This window comes from Coturnix japonica, chromosome Z (assembly GCF_001577835.2).
Source record: "Coturnix japonica isolate 7356 chromosome Z, Coturnix japonica 2.1, whole genome shotgun sequence".
NCBI lineage: Eukaryota > Metazoa > Chordata > Aves > Galliformes > Phasianidae > Coturnix > Coturnix japonica.
Genome location: NC_029547.1, coordinates 59482754 through 59509334, shown reverse-complemented (window position 1 = coordinate 59509334; position 26581 = coordinate 59482754). Strand labels below are relative to the sequence as shown.

General features: G+C 37.8%; 1 protein-coding gene across 2 annotated transcripts in view; it reads right to left on the bottom strand.

Annotated features, from left to right (window-relative positions):
- LOC107306595 (atrial natriuretic peptide receptor 1-like) overlaps positions 1-22945 on the bottom strand; it is a 46122-nt gene extending 23177 nt beyond the window's left edge. Inside the window, exons 1-10 of one of the 2 annotated variants that reach the window (XM_032441377.1) lie at positions 22745-22945; positions 21124-21267; positions 19462-19573; positions 18083-18218; positions 13919-15063; positions 8884-9049; positions 6629-6725; positions 4112-4244; positions 1471-1594; positions 575-679 (exon numbers count right to left, since the gene is read on the bottom strand). In XM_032441377.1, the coding sequence (XP_032297268.1) occupies positions 575-679; positions 1471-1594; positions 4112-4244; positions 6629-6644 (378 nt within the window). In that variant the 5' untranslated portion in view covers positions 6645-6725; positions 8884-9049; positions 13919-15063; ... (2 more) ...; positions 21124-21267; positions 22745-22945. The remainder of the gene's footprint in view (positions 1-574; positions 680-1470; positions 1595-4111; positions 4245-6628; positions 6726-8883; positions 9050-13918; positions 15064-18082; positions 18219-19461; positions 19574-21123; positions 21268-22744) is intronic. The other variant, XM_015849894.2, reaches the window with a different exon arrangement.
- Positions 22946-26581: the final 3636 nt, after the last annotated feature.

Here is a 26581-nt window from a genome sequence, read left to right as displayed (position 1 = left end):
TGCATACAATAGGCAATTTTAACAAGGATCACCCAGTTTGTGTTCTCAAAAAGAAGGTGTGCATTTTTCAGTACCAGGAAGGAAAAGAGTGCTTGGCTTTTGAGATAAACAGCAACAAGAAAGACAAGCTTTTTGGGAAAGGCTCTGATTCTTCTCACTGGTATGTTTTCTTTCAGCTAGGCGTGGCTTTCATCTATGCATCTCTCACATTTGCCTTCCCATTATTTCTGCTTGGAAGAAAACTCACAAAGATTGTGCTAACTCGTAACACAGTCCAGTCAGTAATGCAGTATTTTCTTAGTGTAGGCTTTAAACAGACAGATTAGGCTGTGTGCTTCCTTCCCATCCCCATTTTTTCTACTAACTGCATAGGAAGTAGCAGTATAAAAAACTGGTTCTTCCAATTAGAGTCATCTGGGAATTGATTGTACTCAGCCATATGTACCACTTGTGTACATAATCCTAACATAAGTAAATGAGAGACAGGGAACATGTATGTGGTCCGTAACTACCTACTAGGAAGTAAGTTCTGAGAATAGCAAACCATTTGTTGTATTCAAAAAATGAACTTTACCTTGGCAGTCCAGTTTCTTTGGCTCATTTTTCCAGCTGTTGACAAAGTGTGAGTAAATATCTGGCCATCATCAGGAATCCACGGACCACATATTCCTCCTTTACCCTTTATCATATGGAGAAATTGGTTGTGTGACTAACAGTGACAATAAAAATCCTAGGTCTCCATCTTTCACCTTTTTAGAACTACTTATACTCTTCTCAGGAAATAACCTAATCTGTTAAAATTACAAAACTCAAATAATAATTATACACTGAGTTAAAATACCTCACAAATCTTGCTACTGTTTGAATACATGAACCAAGATCTGATCATATATTTAGCTGCAGTAATTTTATGAAGCTAATGTACTTTTTTTTTTTTTTTTTCCCCCAGTTTTTTCTGCACAAGAACAAGAAAAAGAATTGTATCCCATACCTTAGATTTTTCTAAAGGAGTTTTATTGCAACTTGACTTTTGATATTGCAGTTTATTTTCTTTAAAAAGGAAAGGATCTTTTATGAGTCAACGCCAGTTTGAAGAGCATATCTCACTAATGCTGTCTAAAAGTAAAGGGAGATAATGATACCTGCAAATGACAATTCACTCTTTCTTTCTCTACTGACTGTACAGAAAGGGTGAATATGAGTCAAGTAATTTTTAAGAGTTGAAACTGGTTCCATTAAGCATAATGAGCAATTCTGAATACTACCTTGTCCAAAAATAGAGGGATTTGCTTTGCAGCCTCAAATGCAGTACAAAACTTTCTGAAATTGACCTTCATCCCCACAACTACTTCAGTGATCTATTGATTTGATCTAATTGTAATCAGAAAAAACTCATAGACATGATCTCTGCAATGAATGTCTTATCCATGATCTGAAGCAGAACACATTAACTCATACTGTCATACTAACCATGAAGGCCAAAGGACAGGAGTGAATATTGGCATGGTGGACACAGCAGTTCTCGCCATTTGCATCTTTCCAGCTGGCAGGGCACTCATGCTCCTCACAGAATTCCTTTGCAGCACTAGCATTGCTGGCCAAGAAGCAGAGAAAGAGTGATAATAGTGATAATTTTATATTAATCCTTTCTTCCTCAAATATTGTAAAAAGAACAGAAAACATTTCATAGAAAAATTACTAGCATAAACATATGCAGTGGTAGAAATATTGTTACATCATTTCTTTCTCTTTTGTTCTACTTCTGGTTGAAGAAATCCTATAACAAAGAGTGCTTTCAACTAGATCACCATCTGTGTCAATTAATAGGGAATTCTGGCGGACAGTATAGCTTAAACAGCTACCAACCTCTACTGATGTCTCCACAGTGACTGCATAACCATATGGCTCAGAAGAATTACTATTACTATACTTCCACTATCAAACATCTGTGTCTCTGGCTACTTCCATTCTTAGTATTGTCAGATGTATATGTTCATCTCTGCACGTGATTCCTATTTGACTTTAATATTTTCTCCACAATCCAAACAGACACGGATAGCTAGCACACTGGACAACAGTATCAGATAAAATTCCTGAAACTGAAAGCTTAGATCAAAAAGGGGACAATACGAACATTCTTCAAAATAGCCACAGAATCATAGAACGGCTCAGGGTGGATGGACTTCAAAAGATCATCAGATGCAAACTCTCATGAGAAAAGGGAGCCTCTGTGAGATTATTTAGCACCCTGTCCAGTCACAGCTTAAAGACTTCCAGTGATGACTTCACCACAACAACCTATGGAGATTGTTCTGGTGTTCTGGTTACTAACTGTTCTCTTGTAAAAATAAGTCTTTCTTGAATCAAGATGAAGCCTCTGCCAGTGCAACTTTTTTTCTCCCGCTGTTCCTTCTACATGTGGCTGCTTGTGAAGCATCCCCCATCCTTTCAGTAGCCACACTTGGAGTACTGTGATGTGGTCTTCCATAAACCTAAATGCATGCTGAAAAGTTTTAAAGCTTGTCCTCACAGGGCAGGTTTTACAACCTTTTAATCATCTTTGTGGCTCTTCTTTGGATACTGTAGAGTCTGTCTGCAGCTTTTTTGAATTATGGGGACCAGAACTGGACACAGTACTCCATGGACAGCCTGACAAGTACTGAGAAAAACTGTCCAGTAGAGAGTAAGCTTAAAAGAGAAGACAGTATTATATGGAAATAAACATAAGGTAGAGCTTTTGACAGTTTATCACTGGAAGATGAATGTAGTTCTCTTGAAATGTGTCACACTTTTTTCCAGTCCATTTGCTGAGTTACACTTTCAGAAAAACAACTACTACTCTGAAGTTGGTTATCACCCTAATAAACTTATTTTGCTTTGAAATAAAATATTTTTTTAGAATCACAGAATCGTTAAGTTTGGAAAAGACCACTAAGATCACCAAGTCCAAGCATCAGCCCATCCCCACCATGCCCACGGAGCACCTTCTTCAGAGCATCATCCACATGTTTCTGAGAGGCAACCAGATAGTCCGTGGTTAATGAGGTACAAGTTAGATGCCTCTGTAAAACCACAGCACAGATGCTTCTCTTTTTAACATTTACAGCCTGTCTCTTTGTGCAAGATATGTGTAAGTACTCAAAAAGAACTATTTTCTAAATCTCTTACTAATGTAAGGGAATGGGTCACTTTAGAAAGACCAGAAAAACAGACTAATTCCACAAAGTGAAGATAAATGTTTTTGGTCAAGTTCTTGGAAATATCACTAGCCAGAAATCTCAAAAAAAAAAATTGATGAAAAACTATTACACAGGTCATCGAAATACATCAACTTTTTCTTTTTCTTTTTTGACATTGCGAATGAATTATAAGTAATCTTTCAATCTTAATTTAAGTCACTCTCTACAAAAACGTTTACAATCTAAACTTTGCAAAGGAAACAATCCTACTGACAAAGGACGTATGTGAGGTTTTTCCATAAACATCTCTTTTAGTAGTCAAAAAAGGCATAGAGAGTGAGAAACTATGACTGCCGTCTCTGTCACAAACTTTTTTTTAATGTGGTTGGAGTATGCTGTGTACAGTTCATAGATGTAAGATCACAACATATTAGGCTTTTATTGACATAAAGTTATACAGGTAATAAAGCTGTACCTAACCTACACTGTCTACAGTTTGTGAGGAGATATATAAGCTTTTGGACAGATTTAAACACTATAGAAATCAAAATAATCTCTTTAGTGAGTTCTGGAAATTCAATCTCTGTCATTTATGTTGTGCACTTTGAACATGTATTATTAAAACTGATTCAGACTACAGTGAGTTTGAGAGCCACACTAGAATTTCAGTTGTAAGTTCCTTCTGTAGAGCAGTACAGATGCAGGATAATAAGCATTGTCACTGGCATGCAAGTGAGTATGTCATTATGATAGCTTAAGCCATTCCTGAGGGGCTAATGACAGTGTAAGTGCAGCTGGAAGAGAACTAGAGAGATGCAAGAAATTACTAAGGAGCACAAGATCACTTGTTCTGACTGTGTTACAAAACATGTGTGTATGTACAGAATCTCTACATACTCATGACCATGAAAACATATGACAGGAGGTAATACCTGTGAGAAAGGATTCCATTTTGTACTGCATACTGATAAAAGCCATCTGAAGCAAAGACTGCATAGGTCACATTGAAGAATTCCCCACTTACTGCCATTTCTGGGGGCTTCTGTACCCATGCCATCTCCAGACCTAGAAACAATAACATTTTAAGCCTGTTATACTTGACAATTGTAAAAATAAAGTTTCTTCTGCAGTAGGGAACATAGTGTAGTGAAACAGAAGTGTGATTTTCAGCTACTTTTCCTACTGCTTTTTACAAACCCCAAATATTCATCTATCTTAATGGCTGCATAGGTAAATGCAAATGCACATATATATAACAATTCTGACATTCAAATTCTCCAAGCAATTGGAGAAATAGGACAGAAAATCTGGTCATCTTATCTATAGTAAATTTACTCTCAGTATAATGGAGTGATACACTTTTTTTCCTCAAACATCAGGTAATAATTATTGCTTGCAGTTCTTGGCTGCTTTCACTGAGCCCTACCTCCTGGAAGCACAGACAACTCTAGCATCCATGAAATACAGTCACAACTGCTAAACTCACAAGATATAAATTATGTGTGCTAATTAAACACTTAAGAAAGTATTATCTTCTTGTAAAACCATTTGATGCCTAGAGCAGAGGACAGTGGGAGTACTGCTACTCAGACATTTGTCTTCTTCAATTTCTATACACTTAAAAGGAAAATCCCACTCATTTTCATCACTCTAGCGACACCTTATCACCAACTCTAAACCTATAAATGAAGTGAGATTATTCTCAAACAATACTATCAAAATCTTTCCATTCCTTTCACCACTCTTCTCCTCTGTTGTTAGATGAAGGTTTTAATTTCTGAGATGTCAAATTACTAACATTAAGCAGACACATAGACCTGAGTTTGTCAGGAAATTTAAAATCCTTTTCCCAGAGGATGGGTGAGCCTGCTGTTCAGTTGTTGTTCAGTTATAGACAAATACATATCACTCCAGAGTTGTTTTTACAAGTCTATTAAACAGCTGCACTGTTAGTGAAATAATACATTATTTTTCCCTTTAAACACAGATCCCTTTCAGATATGAAGAAGCGAATTGAAAACTAACCTAAAGATATAACCTCTCCCTTACAAAGTAAACACCCATTATAGGAGCCAACATTATGGGAGAAACTACAAAACAAAGATTTACATACAATGCTAATGTGAATTGCATTAAAAGCAATGAGAGCTAAGCTTCAGGAAAAGTGAGAGAACAAAGGTAGAAGGTCAGCATAAATTTCAGAAAAATGTATTTATTCTTCTCTTTAAAGGTCTCAGAAAAGCAAATAAAACTCTTATTCAGTGATAGACACTTCCACATCTAAATGATTTGAAGACCTTGCATTACAAGTTAAATTCATGGAAATACAGCACATGCCTATTGCTTTGCATTTAGCAGTGCACCAAAGAATCATAGAGAGGCAGGGTAAAGACTGGAGTTTGTTCTATAACTGTTTGCGAAGGGTTTATATAAATGAAGCTGCCTACTCATATTAGTTTCCCTTGTCCTAAGTTCACAGTGATTTAGTACTAAGAATGTGCTTCAAACAAGACTTTTTTTTCCTTTTTTTCTTTTTATTTTTTTTCTTTTTTCTTTCTTTCTTTTTTTTTTTTCTGATAAATAGTAGTTTCAATGCTAAAGCAATAGTAAGTTCTAACAGCTTGTCAATTTACTTGTCAGTTACCTAGACAGTCTTTCAATTTCTTTGTTCAATCCAAACTCTTCACAAAATATTTAACTACAGCGTGGAGTTCAGAGCATCACGCTGCAGTTTATTTCCTGGAGTATTTTTATCAGTATTACAATTTCTCAGCTATACTTGTTTATCTTTAAAAACCCCATCAAGAAAGAACTATCTTCAGTCCAATCTTTTCTAAAATAAAAAGTATTCCACTTTGTTATTCCATCTCAATCAATTCATGAGATCAAACAAACTTTTTTGTTTTGTTTTGTTATGTGATCATGTAAATTCAGTTTTCAAACTGCAATAAGTGGTTAAAGATCTCAGATTTTAAGTACTCATGGAACATAATTTTAAGCAAGGCGAGAAAAGCACGAAATGTAGAAACATTGTTTGTACTTACTGGCTAGAGGGTTTAAATCACTCTTGAAATGATGCCACAGAATTCCAGGAATAGAATTTGCAGCAATACTGAGCAGACTACTTGATTTGTTTGGATTATGTTGCATTCAGTTTTCTAATGAGAAATAAAATGTTTTCAATTCTTATTTTAGGAGAAGGGGTTCAGCTGTTGCGATTACTTTTTCATCTGGAATCAATAAATACTGAGCAAATAATTGTTCGGAAGTATCTTTTGTCTCTTTTCTTTCACCTTTTTCTCAAGAAAGAATGTCATCACCGACTCTGATGCCTCCCACCATGTGAAGCATTTGTTATGAGTTAGGTGTCAGTCTGAGCACTTCAATTTTAGGTCCTCAGCCATTCCCTGAGCAAGAAATTATATTCCTTGAGCAGCTTTAGAACTCACCTCCACAGTCCATCATGTTATATTCATCTGGTTTTTCCAGGGGCCAACAGTCATAGTCTTTGTTGTCTAAATCATGCCATCCCTCCACTATTATCACCTGCCAGAAACAGACCTCATAAAGCACTGCATAGAAACAATGGTAGGATGCTTTCCATCTGCAGTTGATCTTTCTATCTAAAGCAATGATAAAAACATTACCTGGCATATTTTATTTTGTCTCTTCAAGTTCTGGAGACAAAAATGTTTGTTTCCTAGGCATCAGTATATTATTTTGATCTACCCAGTAATTAGTCACAACACCACTGGGTGACTTAACTGCAACTTCCAGAAGTTTTCCTCTGCAAAAAATGGACAGTTCTAGGACCATATGCAGAGACACATACTATTTAAAGCCTTTTTTTCTTTGTGTTTGAAATGACTTACTCCTGCTCCTAGCCATATTTCTTTTAATCTTTTACACCTAAATTATTTCAGTGACTATTTTTCATTAAAGCTCTAATAGCAAAGTATAATTAATTGTATAAATGTTACAGTAGGCAATTATAAACAAGATTACATATGCCTATTACATGTAGAATACAGCAATATAATAGTATACAGACTGAATTTGCGTGGTTGCAAAATTTATAATATACCTATATACATGTAAGTTATACACTACAAGTGTATTTATACTAATCAAGTAATAGAATATACATTGTAGGCTGTAGATGAAAAGAATGTATTATGATGACACACTTTGGTCTTAATCCACAATCAGTAAAGGATATTAAGTTCCATTCATATAATCTATTTTTTTCTGCACATATTATTGGAGATTAATAATCTACTTGTTTATGCCGTTACTTATCCCATTATTCCAGGAGTAAGATTTATATAATTGATTTTTACAATGCATTCTGCTATTATTCTTGGTTTTCTACATTACTAACATAGTATTCAACAATTACCTGAAATTAATAGCCATCTCCCTGCAATAAGCCATCTACTGTAAGAGGATCTACATAGCTTACCTACCAACAAATTGAGGAGGAGGTTTTGGAGCTTGAAGGCAAGTGTTTTGGTAGCTCTCATGTTCACTAATGTGCATCCAGCTCATCAAATGATGAGGCTGCTTCTGACACTGCTGTTGCTGCTGAATTAGATGCCCCTGTCTAAGAAGGGGGGTTGCTAGGCAAGCTGATCCTGACAACTCCAGCTGCTGCAGATGTTCTGCCTCCCACTTCCCTCTTCCACCTGACCCTACTTCTCGGTGCATGTTAGAAACACCCTGCTACACCTCTGCCAAACCACTCTGAAAAACCAGTACTTGTCTTAGGGGCAGCCCTACTTTCAGACTGGTGCCATTTGAGTTCCTGTTAGCTCAAAGCTTGAAGAGCAATGGGTGGATTTTATTGCACTGCCTCGTTAAGTTTGGATAGCATCTGGCCCTTAGATGGTATCAGGCAGGTGATAAATTGATAATGTGGAAATAATCACAGAGAGAAGTTGGACCTCGGTGAGGAGAAGTATACAAACTTCATGTCAAGACAGTGTTTCTTCCAATCTGAATTATTTTAGATCCCGTGACTCCAATTACTCAAACCTGGAAGTGCAGGACAACTTCTATCTGTAATCTGCTACACAGGTGAAAAATAATTCTGCCTAGCCATACTGAAAAGTTGTTTCTAGCACTTTCTGTTTTCTGAAGTCATTGTAAACACTGGATGTCAGTAGTGATTTGGCTCTTCTGAGTAACTTGTCTGGAATTCTGGCTCTCAACCCAAAATGACTCCAAGAATCTCAGTCAAAAGGTTTGGACTTCACAATCTATTGAATTAGAAGTTGTTTTGATGCAGTATGTGCCCTGTTCGTCTTAAACCGGTTGTAGGTCAATTAAAAAATATGTATCTCCCTGTACTTTCTTGTGAGCATTTCACCCAAATCATAGGTTTAAATATACGGAAATACAGACTATTTCAACTTGGCTAAGTGGTAGAAAGAGAGAAGAAATAAGAATGCAATTTTTGGCTAGAATTACCTGCTTAGAAGAACTCTACATCTGTTTGCATTGGGAGAGGTTTTCTTAGTGATTTGTTTGAGGTTATTTTGTGCTTAATGAGGAATTTGCTGGCAGGAGAGTTAAGGATTACATTTTGCTAGATCCCACCGCAGCCATCAGATTAACAAACTGATCCTATTTTATTTAATAGGGCTGTCAAATATTCACAGGACACTATTATCATGATTCAAGGCCTGCAAGAGTAATACCTTACCTTTATAGCTAATTGCCTGTCACAAAGTTCAGAAGTCCTGAAAGGTGGCCATGTACAAGAAGCTGGTCCAGGAATCTGAATTAAAGATGGATGGAAGTCAGTGGCTGGTGAATATCTGACTTAACAATGTGTCCAAGCAGTACATTAGTCATGTCTTTATACAGCTCTGTGTGTACAAGGGAAGTCAGAAAGAGGTTTGAGTAAAGTGAGATGGTCATCTGAAGCTAAATAATTTTCCCATTTGTTTCTTTTTTCTCTTTGCAAATTACCTGCATATAATTTGTATCAATTTCTCAGTACTGCATTATAGTATGAGTTATATTTCAGACACAGTATGAATAAAATATAGATTATTCCACCTATTGCCACTTGATTGGCTCACCACATGCAATAACAAAGCTTTTCGAGTCCCTCCCTTCCAAGGATTTCTGCAACTAAAAACAAAAGTAATTTCTGCTGCTTAAAACAAAGTTTATTATATTTCAAAGTTCTGTGAGAGATAACACCTTTGATTTTGCTGAAGTCATACATTTTCATTAATGCTCGTAAAAATTAAGAATACTTTAACTTAAGCATACGTATGCAGCATTTGTAGAAAATAACAGTGGTTAAAGTATTGCTGAATAAAACTTGTTAAATATATGAAGTTTTGTAGGAAATTTTAATTTCCAGACATATATTGGAAAAACAAACAAACAAACAAACAAACAAAAAAACTCCTTTAATGAAACTTCCACAGCCCATCTTTGAAGATACCTATTTATTCTGGAATTCAAGCTTTCTAGATAGTTCCTATTTTGGTAACAATCTGATGTTAAAATAGAGATGCTTAGACCATTCTGTTTCTAATTTGATCCACTTTTGTAGAATGACACTTATTTGCCACATGAAACACTCTCTGAAAATCACTACTGAGCACCATATCCAACTTTAAAATGATGGAGTGCCAATCATAGAATCCTAGAATCACTCAGTTTGGAAAAGACATTAAAGATCTTCAAGTCCAGCCACAACCTAACCATACTAACAACCCTCTGCTAAATCATGTCCCTGAGCACCACATCCAAATGATTTTAAACACATCCAGGGATAGTGACTCGACCACCTCCTTGAGGAACCTATTCCAGTACTTAACAACCCTTTCTGTAAATAAGTTCTTTCTGATATCCAGCCTTAACTTACCCTGGCACAACTTGAGGCCACTTCTCATCCACCGCACATTGAGGAGTCATGAGCTGTTCTGTGCTGTCTGCACAGAGGGGCCATCAGGCAAGTAGTTTCTTTTCTGACACTATAATTTATCAGTGGAGTTGTTTCCTTGTAATAAAAACGTGCAGTAGTGTGAATGACTGAAAGGGGACGATCTCTGCAACGTCTAAGTTCTGTGTGACACACTGTGTGGGCTGGATGTCTGCCTGGTGCTTCAGGGCTTGGGGTTCCCAGCATATGAAGGGACCTAAGATTATCTGTGGTATTCTCTTAGCTCAAGTACCAGCCATTCTTAATGGAGTTTATTATTATTATTATTTCTTTTTTTTTCTCCACTGGGACATAACAGACCAGCACCTCCTTGCACAAAACAGAAGCTTCTACAATCATTTCTGCAAATAGGTAAACAACTGTAATCAGAGCACTCTGAGATCTCCCTCTAGTGGTGTAATGGCAGAACAACGAGAGGACGGGAGGTTTAAGTATAGCTTCCTCTAGATGCCAAAGGTTCTACAAATGGAGCATCTGCAGTGTTACCTGCCCACGAGCAGTGCAGCACGAAACCTGTTTTATCTTCTCACCTGGGAGTCTGATGAGGCATTAGTAGTGACTCCCTACCTCTCTCCTTCAATAGAGAGATGCAGAGGACAGAGACTCAAGAAATCGCTGGGTTTAAACATCTGGACATGTGTGTAGCAAGTTACTACACATCCACTGTTTGCACATTTAGCCTGCAGAAAGCACTTTGCCATTCTACTTAATGTAGCCCATATACAGAGAGTATTGGGACAGAGTTGGAGTTCCATATTGACACAAAGTACATGTGTTGAGTCCCCCAGCAGGGGCTTTTAGTGCGCTCTCCCTGTGGTGCTGGCACACCAGACTTTCTGCTAATTATGAGATAAACTGGGCAGTTGGATCCGAATCATGATCTGGATACAACTGATCATTTCTTTTCCTCGTTCAGCTGCAAATGTTCTAACTGGGTCAGTGTTTTTTTCCTCCCACCCTTTGTCTATTCTCATATATTCTGGCTGCAAAAATCACTTGCATTCAAGTAAGAACTGGATATGTATTGCGATATTCACATGATATAACATTCCATTTTCTCTAGAGTTCTTGGTGATTTGATTAAAAGACTGAAAACTGTCATAATCTTTGTAGTAGGTCAGTAGCTTCAGAAGAACTGAGTATCGGGAATGTTGGGCTGACAATGAGTTACAGTGTGGTGAAATGCTGGAGTGCAGGAAGCAAGTTCCCGAGCCTTGCATAAAGCACACCATCACATCACCATGTAGTATCTTTAGATTTCCCTCACTCCCCAGATACTGGGAGAGAACTCCAAAGGAAAAGGCCGTGGGCTAAATGTATGCTAATCAGAAAATAAGAAAGAGGTAATAACATGTTTGTTCCCAAAGATCTGAAAACTTAATGTTAGACGATTAATCTTTGATGACAGTTTAACTCAATTGCTGCAGAATGAACAAACAGTTACATAGTTTACACAAAGGAATAGAGCTGGAAGGCAGTGTGAAAGCATGACAGATCAGAGAAATGAGTTTTGTGAAAAGGTAATTAGGGGCGTTGAAAATTATGGCTAGGAAACAGCTTCTTCTGATTACTGTCTAAAATGTTACACACTTTACAATTTCACACAAGTCTGAAAAATGCAAATAACATCATCAGTAGGGTGACAGGTAGTCTTCAATGGACTCTCAAGCTGCTTAACAAATTTACATTTTTATAAATACATTCCTTAGGCCCATTCCAGTGTGTAGAGAATCACAGAAAGGCTTGTTCTGTGGCTGCAGCAGCATTTAATCTGCAGCACCACTTAAGATTAATTATTTAAATCATCTCAAAAACGTATTAAAAAAAATCAGAAATCAAAGCATGAAGTATCAAGTGCCAATTGTGTGAAAAGTGTTGTCTGGGATATATTGCAAATGTGAAGTATTTCTCTTTAAGAATATGCACTACTGTCTGTTCAGAGAACTGATTAGTACACAAGCTGCCATGGAATGTATGCAAACTTTTAGGATTTTCATAGTGTAAAGGAATCTATCATTTTCCTAATAAGAAGGTAGAAGGAAGGGGGGATGACATCTGGAATTTCACAACCAGAATACTCACAATGAGAAATCTAGCAAGCAATAATGATTCTCTAGCTGGAAATTCTGTTGATTGAAAACTTTGAAACTGGATAAGAAAAAACAGAACGTGTAGTTCTCATAGCATCAAACAGGAACTTCCCTTTCTAAGTGATCAAGGTTAACCTTCAGAAATTCTTAGCCTAAGTACATAACTTAAAAGAGATTTCTGCATCAAGAGATTTGCTGGAATTAATCACTGGGTTTCTGCTACTGTAATGCAAAATGTCAACACCAGACTTGCTTGAAATGCATTCCAAAAGCCAGAGAATGTGAGAATCCTATCCTACTTCAGCTTGATGGGATGACTTCCTGAGAGGCTTAGGAAGAATTGGTCCAAGTTCAGCACAGAATAATTCTGTCTGGGAAGAAACTGCGTAGAACATCTCTGATGTTCTCAAATGCTGCTCATCGTTCAGTACTCCCACACAGGAAGAAATGTTATAAATGTTTGTAGTCCTAGAGAACAAGGTAACTTAGCTATTGTTAAGATCTGCTGGGGAGGACCTTGGTGTCAGAGAGTGATAGCAGTGGAGGGACTTTTCTGTTCTTACATACAATGTTCCTTAGATACACTGATCACTCCACAGGTTGCAGTGACATTTGAATGAAATCCACATTTTGACTTAATTGGGTTTTTCTCTCTTCCTGATTTTTCACTGCATGACTCATTTCTGTTTACGGAATTCTTGAATGATTTTCTGACCATATTTTTATCCACATTAGTATTGCATTTTTATTGACATTTCAAAAAGGCACCCTTATAAGCTACAATAGCCTCAGTGTTTCTAGGGACTCATGAGATCAGGAATTCCTAGGTGATGCTGAGAAGTTAGAGACACAGGAATCTTCATTATGCTAGAGAAGAATAATTTGGTCTTATGGATAATAATTTTGGATCAGACAAAAAATGAAACAGGAATCCCAAACTATCCCCTGAAGTCATGATTATTTTTGCATATGTCAAACTAGACAGATGTTTGCTTGACTTCTTTTTAATAATCTTCAGTATGATCTTTATCCCTTCACTGGTGGCCTAGTACAATGATTCACCAGTCTTCCTTGTAAGAAAGCTTTTGTAATGTTCAACCTCTTGCCCTAATTTCAGCTCAGAATATGGAGAACAGTTAACACAGTCTGATTTGCATACCAGGACTACAAGGCCACTCTCATACTGTAATTAAAATAAATATCACACTTCTAGAAAGATGTTGGAAACATTATTTGCCTGATATTCCAGTCTATCTGGATATCTGGGAGCATCATTTCAGTGAACTTTTCAAATCTGTGCATAAAGTGGAATAAACTTGGTAGATGTCCAGTTTGGCATCATGCCATTTCACAGACTGTTTTGCTGCTAACTAGTTGTCAGAACTGTTTTTTGGGAAATGCTGAGGATTTTCAACCTCTGCTGAACCTGAAAAGATTTCCATGCTATTCAAGATCCTTGGCTTCTTTGAGTACATTACTTTCTTTGCTGAAGGCAGATGTGCTTTCCTTCTGACAGAAAACACTGGAGTGCCAGCAACTTTATTCCTGCCACGTTTAGCACCCAGAGATCAATCTAATATTTGCACTGTAGCTTTGACATAAGGCACAATGGTTGAAGAGCTGGTGCAAGAAACAAAAAAGAAAATTGAATTGAATTTTAAAGCTAAATATGCAACACGTCTTACCTGTTGGGATAACATAAGGTATGCTTTTGCATGCAGCTATCATCTGATGGAGGACTCAGCCTCACTTTGAAATGCCCAGCACACATCTTTGCTTTTTCCAATGGTATGCTAGGCCCAGACTGAGGAACCTGAGGAGAAACTGCAATGAAAAGCTTAGGCATACCAAATCATTATTGTAAAGAGGATTTGTATTTTCCACGGTCTTACTTTTTTACTGCTTTAGGCAAGTGGCTATTTAGCTTTTCCTGCTGTCTTTTGGTATCTCTCTCCTTCAGAGAACGCACACTAGAGTGCTGTCATTATTGCTTTCCAGTAGAGGAAACCTAAGCATAGGGTGTCAGCATGATTTTACCATTATATATTCTTCGCTCTGCTCTGTTAAACGTCAGATAGGACTTGAGCTGTGTCTTCTCACTTACACTTTCCTCATTCCCCTTTTAAATTATATAATTCCTTGACTACTAAATTTCTTAAAGCAGTCATCTTGTAGGAGATTCACAAAGGCACTAATAGCAGCCAGAAGCCTGATTCCCACTGAGTCTCCCTGTGGTATGCCACCTCTTTTTTGGAATAATCTCCTCTCCTTTTTGTGTAAGCATGTGTTTGATGAGTGATAAAGGAGACACTAAGAATCCTGACAGATGCTATCAGAACCTGGGTTTATATCTCCCTCTGAAAGCTATGCTGCCTGGACTTAGAGCCAACAACGATAGTACAGCCATCCTCCTTTAAAGTGATGTGAGGGAGAGCTGTCTAAGAAGCCCTAGCAGAAGCTCTTCACCTTCCTCTTTTATGCTGCTTTTAGGCTGGGCTTTCATGCCTGTTTTCTTACAGAGCAGCGTTGCCCATCTGCCCATACCTGACCAGGTACACTCTCCAATGAATCCTGACCCTGAAACATGGATTTAACTTTAGAATTCTATCATCACTGTGAACTTGCCTGGAAAGCTTCACTCTTGCCTGACCTTGTTTACCATCTCCAGACCTGTCCTGCTTTCTCTGTTTTGGCACTGTGGCCATTGATCCAGTCTGGAATGGCACTATTCTGACTGCCTTGCTATCACATGTAGCTTCTGCACCTTTCTTCCTTGTGGAGGACTCTTCACCTGTGGCTTACCATCAAGGAGATCTTAGCTGTAATCCCACTGAAAAAAAAAAAAAATACATATTCTGAGGAAAAAAATGAGTAAAATTCTACTCAGAGAGGAGGAAAACATAAATATTTTATCAAAGCCTTTCTACTGTTCATGATCGCCATTTCTTTCCCCCTCAAGTCTTCGGTATATTTTCCTGAACTTTTTCTGAAAGCAAGAATGGCTTATAGCAAAAAGACCTACTCTCTATAAATAATAGTAATAAAAAATAATTAATTACATTTTAAATAGGTAGTTATCATACAAAATTCTATGTAGAATTAACTTCAAAACCAGGCCTTATCATACTTTGAGATTTCCTGGGTTTTTTATAATTTTTTAAATAAACAATACTATTCCTTATTTATTTTGCTTCCCAATCATGCTGCTACCTGATAGTATTTGCTTCAGACTAGCAGTGGATTTAGAGATTTTTACTAAAGTTATACAAGCATTTAATTTTTTAACAATTATAGCTCTATTACATTAACTGACTGCTACCAATTGTCACATTAGAACGTGGCCAGCAGGACAAGGGTGGTGATCCTCCCCCTCTACTCTAACCTAGTGAGGACTCACTTAGAGTACCGTGTCCAGTTCTGGGCTCCCCAGTACAAAAATGACAGGGTTCTCCTGGAAAGAGTCCAGTGGAGGGCCACAAAGATGATAAAGGGCCTGGAGCATCTCCCTCATGAGGAAAGGCTGACCAACCTGTATCTGCTCAGCCTTGAGAAAAGAAGACTCAGAGGGAATCTGATTGACGGCTATAAATATCTAAGGTGTGGAAGCCAAGGACAAGGGGAAACGGACACAAAGTGAAGCATAAGAAATTCTGCAAAAGTGTGCATAAGAATGTATTCACAGTGATGGTGACAGAGCACTGGCTCAGGCTGCCCAGGGAGGCTGTGGACTCTCCTTCTCTGGAGATATCCAAGACCTGCCTGGACACCTACCTGTGCACCCTGCTGTAGTGAGCCTGCTGTGCAGGGGGTTGGGCTCAACAATCCCCGGAGGTCCCCTTCCAGCACCTACAATTCTATGATTCTGTGATTAGCTGATAAAATTAATCCCCACAGACAAGGAGTGTCCTTCCCTCATGACAAAAGGGAGTAAAAGAGTCAGGCTACTCGTTGCAGGGTTAGGAAAACTAGATATGCCACAGAGACACAAGATCAAAGGAAATAAATTGCTCTCTGCCAACTCCTACAGAAAGCAAAGCTTCCCAGGGCTTGTTCACTTTACTTTTGGGAAGCAAACATCTGGACTGTGAGGACTGAAAAGTATGGATCTTGAAATGAGCTTGATGTTAAAAATTTTGTGTTTAAAGTGGGAAGGTTGTACAAAAACCTGAACTGGTGTGTCTCTGTACTGATGAGGAAGGTATGCCATTTTAATGGTGGTTTGGGATGAACTCATTAGCACATTGAGTGTGACTCATGAGGACTATTATAGAATATTTTAGAGATTTTTCCCCTTTACATTTGAGCAGAAGGATGCTTTTCATCTCTGGCTCGACTATTTCTGATACTAGCTAGGGCATATTTCAAGGCATTCTCCATGTTTCATGCGGGGCTTATGAAAAGACTATTTTTACCACATGACTATTAGCAAGTCTCTCCAGCCCTCCTGCCTCCCTCAGGGTCAAATTCTCCCCTGAAAATGCACTCTGATTATGTAAGAGATATAAATTGAAATTCCACTGGGGAACTGTAGCTAGGGTAAATTTGAAGAGAAGATTACTTGTGTGGTTTTGGTTAAGCACAAGTGGTTCATTCTTTTAAATAACAGTTGTTATTTTCGTTCCCTCTGATGTACCAGCAGTTCAATAAAAGTCCTGCTCATAAGTTCAGTTCTGACACCAACTTACACCTTGTTCTGCTTCAGAAAACAGTGAAAGAGAAACAAATCTATTTGAATTAGTGAGCTTTTATGATAGAGGTACACCTGTTTGTATCATGAATAGAATGTATTTAAAATCGGAATTTTCTATAGCATTATTTTCTTACTGAAAAGCAATCTGAGATCAATTCTTCACTTCATGGAAAAAGCATGGAATACCATTCCTCTTTGTTCACAGTGTGAAGCCAGTAGAACAGACTCTGACTTTCCCAAGAAGCAACACTTCTTGCTGTGTGCACTTTTGTTTGAAAAAGAAGTCATATTACATAAGATGATCACATACTATACGAGATAGCATGTTGTAGTGTGTATTTGTTACTGTGCATGGAAACCATGTTAAAACAGTTTTGCTGAGTATGCAGAAGTGATGTTTTTGGGTATAAATGTCAAAACTTTTCAAAGAAGAAAAAGCAAAATAAAATTTTCATAAGTTGCCTCGGCTTGAATGACCAATAGAACTAGCTGTATGTTTCCTAATAGAATTTAAATAACCAAAATATGTATGGCTAATGGAACAAGCGGCAAAGCAGGCAGTATCCAGGTAAGCAAGCAAAAAGCAGCAAGCAGGATCAATGACTAGTGCTGCAAGGACAATAGTTTGCATGTGCCTGGCATCACACAGTGAGGAAGTACTTGTACTTCTGCATTGAACAAATGTGTTTCACTGGAATTCTGGGCTACAAGTGACCTTGGCAGCATGCAGACATACTCCAACTGCTCTCTCTTTTTTCTGACTGCAGTTTCTGTTTGCTAAATGAAACTAGCTGAAACAAATGAATTTCCTGAGTACTGCTTACTGGCACAGTAGAAGACTGCAACTTGCCCTGAGATTTCTTGAGATCTAGGTACATGGCAATGACAATTCATGCAGAACGGTACTTGACAGGCAAGCACAGAAGCAGGTAGAAGTGCAGGGTCCGCTTTTCCTCTCTGAAGAACTGTGTCTTCTAACACAGAGTAAATATCAGTTTGGTCTGATTTGACTGAGAAGGACAAACCAATATTAAAGGAAAAATGAGCCTCAGTTGACATGGAGGAATGGGGAAGCACTGCTAAGAATTATGAGATAAGTAGCAACTATTCATTGAATGCATGAAATGAACCAGAGTGACAAGAGCATATCTGGACTTACCTCATGATGTTCCATAGAACATCTTCCCTGGCTCTTGTGAGATCTGGAACTGATGTTGGCTACTGCTGTCTTCTACATTGTAAGCAGAATCCATTTTTCATTCTAAGTATGCTGAAATTGTTGGCTTGTCTTAGATCTACAAGGAGTAAAAACACTTGTTTACTAAATGGAATCTCAGATTGTAGGAAAAACTGCCAGAATCCAAGCAAGTAGCTTTACTTACACACCTTTTAATAAATGTCAGGAAGATAATGTTTTCATATGGATAAAAAAAAATTCTACTCACATGCCTAATATAGATTCTTCACCTGTGTTTGCAAATCCCTGGCTCTGTCTGTATCAAGAGCTTTTACTAAGGAATTTGGCTTTAGACTGAAAGACTTAAGTTCATACCCAGGGACATGTATACATAACAGCCAGAGAACAAGACAAGTTTTTACCTAGTCTGCCATGAAAAATCAAATCTGTAATTAAAGATAAATGACTGTCTATGGTTAATGTATTGCAGTGGGTATCTCTGGTAATGCAGGATATTTACAAATATTATTCAAGTTTTTGCAGTAATTATTTGAAAGTTTGCACTTAGTTACATCAATAAAAACACATTCATTTAACTCCACCTTTCTAGTATGAGAAGAATATCAGATGTAATTCTGTACATATGACATTCCTATATTGTTACTGGAGGCTCACAGTTCTGCCTCAGTGGTGAATTTTGTCTGACTGGTTAGAAGTAAAAACACTGATGGTTAGTACCATACAAAAGAAGTATCATCAAGAAGGTGAATTCTTGGAAACAAGTGTTTTATTTTAGGTTGGTCAAAGTGTAAAATGTGGAAGTAGAGATAAAGAATGAATTTGTATCAGAGCAGCATATTGATAAATAAATCCAAATTAAGTAACTAACTTCTATGTTTTCTTATCCTCTTCTAGATTCACAAGTCTTGAGTCAGTGTTAGCTGAAGAACTACAGGCTGAATTTTTGCTCCATTCGACTGCACTGGGAATTCAGCACACTAGGATATATTTCAAGCAATTTTCTTCAGAATTGTTTCCCCTCCGTATGCTACTCAGCTTTGACAAAGCTGTCCCACAAAGTATAATTGTGTCAAACTGATTATACTTGTTTGAAGACTTTCTAACTACTTTTATTTTATTATCAGTTGGCTTTTATTACTAAGACAAATTATGGGGAAAACACCGTGAATATTAATTGCCAGTGTTAACTTAATTTTCTTCTCAGCAATTTCCACTTCATTAAACATTTCATAGAGTATTAGTAGCAAAATGTACATATAATAAATTCTCAAATTACCATAATTTTTCTACCTCTTATGCATTCTTTTTGTAGGACAGTCATATATTTTTAAGAAACTCACTTTTCAGCTGGAGTCTTATTAATCTCACTTATACATTGCTTTTTCACTGTTCAGATTTTCTTTTTAACTCGCTTACAAGGTTTTCAGCAACATGCATTCTGAGAGTTATTTTCTGCAGAAAAGAGGAAAATGAGTTCCAGAAGATGAGGACTAATGAAAGGAATGCATTCTGGTAGTACAAAGCAGCACTGATTTTCTCTTTAGTGGAAAGTAATCTTAGTGAAAAACATAGGGGTTCAAAAACTGAGTGTACTATAAGTAGGAGAGGCACGCTGACACTGAGTTTATAGCATTTGCTTTGAAGCTCCTGTAGCCCTACAGTCAAAATAAACAAACAAGCAGAGAAAACCCTAGGTCCCACAGCTAAAATTAAACAAATAATTTAACAAACAATTAAAAAAGAACAAGCAGCAGCCTTATAACTTTTACTTAGAGAATAACAAGAGCACCCCAGCGCTAAGTTGTTGGAGGGGCTGATGATTTGCTTGATAATGAAACTGTGTTAAGGTCAGTTCAACCTCTCTGTAACCACAGTTCTATAATGGCAGTACACTTTTACTGAATGTCTCCTGAGATAATGCCAAGGAGGCTTACAGCACTCGTGCTGACTTTTAACATAACCTCACTTATGTAGTTGCTTAAATTAGGTCTTCTAGATGCCTGGTCACAATCAATGAGATCCTGATTTACCACAAATGAGAGGCCAACTCAGTGGTTATACAAAGCAATCTATTTTTAACCCACATATACACTTAGAAGACTAATTTAAGGCACCTTCATATTACAGGTCTTTACTTTTCCTTTCCAACTAAATGATCCAGTTATTTCAGCCCCTAGAGATATCACTTCAAAAGCATAGGTCTAAAAATTTTATATCCAAGTGGAAGCAAAGGGAAATTGTTAATGGTAGACAGACTGAACTCCTTGAAAGAAAGAAAGAGAGGAGGGCAATGACCTGTCAGTAAATTGGCTGTCATCATTAACTTGGGTAATTTAAACTAAAATTAGCTGAGGATACCATTGCCAGCAAAAACCTAAAGGAGATAACTATACATATGTGAACAGATTTTGAATCATTTGGCAAGTTGCTTCCATTTATTTTATCTAGCTCAAAAATGTAAGTAGCGTTGTGCTAACAAGACACTGTAGGCCAGCAGACATGAGGAACCAGCTCCATCTCTGCCATATACCTGCTCTGTATCAGTGTAGTTTATCAATCTTCACTTTGGTTTTCGAGGCTACAAATAATTGACTATATAAGAACCCAGAGATTAGAAAAATGCTTTATAAAGGTGAAAGTATAGTTGTTGCCAGGCAACCAATAAAAATAAATAGCTCTCCTTACAGCTGTAAGCATGTTTGTCGGTAGACAGTGGTAGCAAATTGTCATTAAAATTCAGCATCCAGTATGATCCTGTAGCCTCTTTCCTACAAGTAGGGTAAAATACTTGAAATTCTGAACACAATTTGCAACTTCTAGTACCCTGCTATTGTTATTAATACAAATGTTTCTGATACCAGTTAGGCTATGATAAACATTATTCCAAGTGTTCACTCTTACCAACTTTCACACATTTTTAGAAGCCAGATTTCAGTGCTTAGTAAGTATCTTGTCTTTTTTGTTAAAGAGTCTATAAATATATAGCATATTTGCCTGCTTACCTGAAGACGCCCTATTATCTTGGGAGTTTTACGTTGTTCTTTTTCTTTATTTTTAAAAAGAGACAGTACAGTGTTGAATCAAGAAAAAACTCTCTTCCCTGCATTTTGTAGGAGCTTACCATGGACCTGATGTCACTATCTTCCCTGAAGATAGAAAACAGCGAGGCTCAGTTATCTTTTTTTGGAAGAAAATAAAAGTTTCTTCAAAACAACTGACAATATCAATTAAGGGCAACTGACAGTATCAGTTAAGGGCAGTTTATCCCATCTTAAAAACCCTTGGTTGGTGTGGTTACTTTGATAATCCTTACTACTTTAAATCACAGAATGATGGAATAGTTTGAATTAGAAGAGAGTTTTAAAAAGTAATCAGATTCCAAACTCGGTTCTGTGGGCCTTGACCTTAAACATTACCAGGGGCGCATCATCCACAACACCTCCAGGCAACCTGTTCCAGTATATAAACACCAATGAAACAAATAACTTCTACCTATTTTCTAATCAAAATCTGCTGCCTTTTAGCTTAGAACTGTTATTCCTTTGTGGTGCATCAAAAACGCAAACTGTAAAATGTATTGTTTCTGTAGTTGCTGTGATGCCTGTGAGATTGGAAGCTGGAACACCTTAAAGTATTAGTGGTTAAAGTGCTTTCCCTTTCATAGAGTGCCCATAGATTTCTTGAGAACAGAGCTTCTTACAGATTTGTTAGCATCTTGAATTAAAAGACTAGAAAGGAAAGGCAAGTTACACTGCCTTTTCATCTTCCAGCTTCAGTACTGACTTTAAGAAAATATAAAGTGTCTACAAAAACTAGCAGATGTGTCAGATATTCAAGAATGAAGAAAGCAAATTATTTGTCTAAGTCAAATAAATTAAATTGGTTTTCAAAATACTGCATAAATTTCTTTGCAATATTGTGCCTTGAAAACTAGTTCAAAGCTTAATAAAGAATGAATGACAGCAAAGGAAAACACATTCAGAAACGTGTGAGACACTGAACAAGTTACCTGACACCAGTCAGACTTCCCAGAGAATAACTAAAAAAATAAATAAATTGAAAACCTAGAAATATCTGCCAGAAAAGTTACCACTTTTGCAGCCATTAGGTGATTTGCTGATTCAGAGGTTGGCAATCCTGACCACAAGGCAGAGGGTTGGAACTAGATGTAATGTTGTATATCTTTAATGTCCCTTCCAAACCACATCATTGTATAAAACCAAAGTTTTATTATTCTGTGATTTCCAAGACTGATTATGTTTGTTTTCTTGTTTCCTTGGCAACATTACACACACACACACACACCCCTCTTGCAGAATGATAGCTGAAACAGCCACAAGTACCAAATGGAAGCTGTAACTGTCAGACAGTCAGAACCTGGAGTTACTCTGATAGTTGTAACATCTGTACATCTGTAACTGCCACCTGCTGGTTACAAAGGTTACTGATTGTCACAAAATGTTTAATTTTAAACCAGCTGCAATCAGAGGTGATGTTGCTTTGATCGGGCACTGAATTTAGTTCTGTAAATATTAATATGCAACTCCTTGAAATGAGACTATTTGCTACCGATGAAGTTTTTGTTCTATGGACAAATGTCTGCACCACAAACCACCAGCATACCTGGAGATGCAGAATTGCAGAGAGGAGCTTCAACACGCGGTGGAGATGTGATTGTTTTGCGGGTTTTTTTTGTGCTTGTTTTGTTTTGTTTTCCTTCCCAAAGCTACAGGATGGCTTCAGATCCGCTCATTTGCTGTCAGGACAGCTTCATGAAGCATGCAGACACCAGCAGATGGCAGATTTGCACAACACATTGCGAGACCCCCCCCCCCCCCCCGCACCCTGCTCCCAGCTGCGTGAAGGAAGATGGCGGTCTGGGGAGACCCGGGAAGATGGCGCCGGGGGGAATCATTAAAGTTGTAAAAAACCTCGAAGGTCATCTGGTCCAGCTACCAAACCACCCATACCGTGTCTACTAATCCATATACACTTATATCTGGAGCACCTCCAGGGATGGTGACAGCACCACTTCCCGTGGCAGCCCATTCCAATGGATTACCACTGTTTTTGTGAAGGTTGCAACTTGAGGGCATTACCTGTTGTCCTATCACTGTCACCTGGGAGAAGAGGACAGCCCTTTCCTCACTATAGCCACCTGTCAGGGAGTTGTGGAGTGTGATGAGGTCTCCCCCAAGCAATCTCGGTTTTCTTAGCTGCTCTCCATAAGACTTGTTTTCCAGTCCTTTCACCAGCTTCATTGCTCTTCTCTGGACTTTCTCCAGGGTCTCAATGACTTGTAGCAAAGGCCCAAAACTGAACACTTGAGATGTGGCCTCAGCAGTACTGAGTACAGAGTGACAATCACCTCCCAGGTACTGCTGACTATTAATGGACCTCTTGTGTGTTTTCCTTATGATTTGTAATTCTTGAATTTCTCTGTTTTTGCTGTGGAGCGTAATGATAATTTCCCCCTGTCAGGCTGCTCCGCTGGCAGTTTCCTTAAGCTTGGCTAGCATTTTCCTCTGTTGATGCTATGAGGACAAGTTGGTGATTTTGGTTTCACACTTAAGAACCATACAAATCAAACTCACTGAAAGCAGTGTCAGGACAGTCCTGGAGGTAATGATGAAGGTGCAGAACTTTTCCAGCAGCTGGAAAATGCTTAATTAGACCTAAATGTAACTACCTTTAGCACTCCCTTCTGAATGTGCAATCGTCACAATTGCATTTTCTGTGTTTTGGGTACTATATAGGTAAGGATATGTTACTTCTTAAACTTACAGGAACTGCTGAGTTATATGTTGTACATATGTGCTCTGAAAAATACAGATTAAGAACTAGACAAGTACTAAGAAAACAGTCTTTTTCTCATTTGCTGGTGATTGGTATTATGTCCTTATACATGTCCTGAAAAAGCAGGTGACTACTGAAGGAAAGACTTAAGCAGCTATGGAAACACAGCTGCCACACATACATGCACACAACAAGTGGTGCCTGACTTTACACTCCTTTAAATTTGCTTACATTTTATTATACCGCAGTCTCAGTTGTTATGTAACTTCAGATATCTGACTGATAAGAGTGGTGCTACGTACAGAAATGTGTGACTCTGCTTGTGTTGCACTTTTAAGGTTGTTTTAATCATAGGGGAACAAGGAAGTTTTCTGTGCAAGTTTAACTTTAATTGCCTGTTTGATAACCAGGTGTTTTTTTCTGCTGCCAAATGCTAATCACTGGAGATGTCAGACAAATACACAATATAAAGAACTGCATGCAGTATATGACTGTGTGCATGTGCTGGGCTCCTCTTTGACTGACACCTAATATGCATGGGCTACGGTGATCCTGCTGCCTGACTAATGAAAAGGGGAAGAAACTCTGTTTAGAAATAAATCATTCATGCATCTTAGTAAATACCACTGGATAAAACAAAACAGCTGTAAGTATGAGAGAATTTGTATCTCAGAGATTTTGTTTTACTCTTTGGTAGAATTAAGTATGTGGCAATGTTTTCCTGTGATGTCATCCAGCAAGATACAAAATTTTAGCTTAAATTTTAACTTTAAAAATGTGAGAATCAGCGCTAGACAAAATGTTCCAAAAGTCTTTCAATGGAAACACTTTAAAATGCATTTGTTGGATAGTGGTTGACCAAGACTGCATTCTGTAATGAAATTACAGCATGTGCTGATCACTTATCCTTGTTCCCTGTTTAATGGTAAAAATTATTCCTATTTTCATGACTACAGGCCTGCTTGGGCCAAGTTGACTGAGTCAGTTCATTTCATTCGGGCCAGCAAATAGCTGCTAGATAATGACAGCTTTCAATTCCTGCTAAGATAAATTGAAATCAGCTTGTCACTTTTGAAATTACAGGGCAAAGTAGTTCTATTTAAACTTTTAATCTTCTCAAAAAAAAAAAAACCAAAAAAAAAAAAAAAAACCATAAAACAAAAAACACCTTTTAAAAAAAGTTAAGGTTTCATTTCCAGTTGCCCTGTTAGTTATTTCTAGGAAATGATTTCATTTCTTTGTACATGAAAGATACATTCCATGCAGATATACATTCGAAGAATTGTTTGATCTATATATCCAAATGTAGTTAAAAAAATATTTATCAAACTTGCTCAGCTCAATATATTGACTGTCTTGGGTGTGAGCATTCTGACAATTTCTTCTTGCTTAACAGTGAGTTGGGCTTGATCCTAAGATTCTACAGGCAGAACTAGTTTGCGTAACAAAGGGGGACATACATGGTCATGTGTCTTGTATGTGTGCATACAAACACGCAACATTGTTCTTCTGCAGTTAGTCCATTGTTTCTTCTTCCTTTGTCTCACCCTTTACCCACCATGGCAGGAGAGAATAAAATCACTGAGCTGATAGGCATTTGGAAAGTGCTGTGAATCATTTAAGAATGTCTGAAGTAGCAGACATGAACAAATGATAGAACAAAGGTTCTGGGTAGTCTCTTGGCTACTAAGTAGAGTACTTCAGGATAAACTCATGCACTCTGTTCTTGTGAACTTTCCGCTGCATAGCAGCCACCAGTAAGTCATTCTGAAACCATTCTAAAGATTCTTGTTTCATTTTAAAAGACGGCTCAGGGATGTCCTTTGCACACCTGTAAATATTGTAAAACCAGCACAGTCACTAAGTTACTTAAGTAGTGCATTTGTGTGTCTTGCATATCATCTGAATTGTTTTTCTCCAGGATATGGCTGCCTTGAAAATTCTCTGATTTTGAACAGTAAAATTTAAAGAGGTTTTTTATTTCAGTGTGGTAATATGTTTGACAGAGCCACATCAGTTTGTTTAATTCATATTCATGGCACAGTGTTTGGCTGAGGTAACTGACATGGCAGCCAAATTACTGGAATGCTGCCCTTCCTTTTGGGTTGTAGAGAGAGCAGAGGAGTGACTCTGGGGATAGATTTGTTTTCCTCTTGCTGGACCATGGCTTGCAGGAAACATGGGATGCAAACTATCTGGACTTTAAGGTGAAGTCAGAGTGAAAAAACACAGCTATGGAGATGAGAAAGGCCAGGAGGTGTACTGGAATGAATGCAAGCTTTCTGTTAGTCTACTTATTGTTCCCATGAGCCTTCCATCTGTACCTCCTGATGGGCTTTCACTATCCCAGAGAGGACAAACTCTTAAGTGCTCTTAAGTTTCTGACCCTACCTGGTAAAGTAGGATGACTGATGTGTTGAGGTAAAGCTGCTGCTGCTCAGAGTCCTCACATAAAATCAACTCTGTCAAGCCCCTTTCTCCAGTTCCCTGCTCTCTTTACATTTTCTCTGGAACCAGGCTTTCTTTTATGCATTTGTTTTTTCAACATGTAACACTTGCTTCTCCAGCTCACTTTGTCTGCTGCAACGTTTGCTGTGATAGCACATGTAGCATTCACTTAACGTGGAGCTCCTGAATCTTCTGTGGTTTTCTGAACCACAGCCT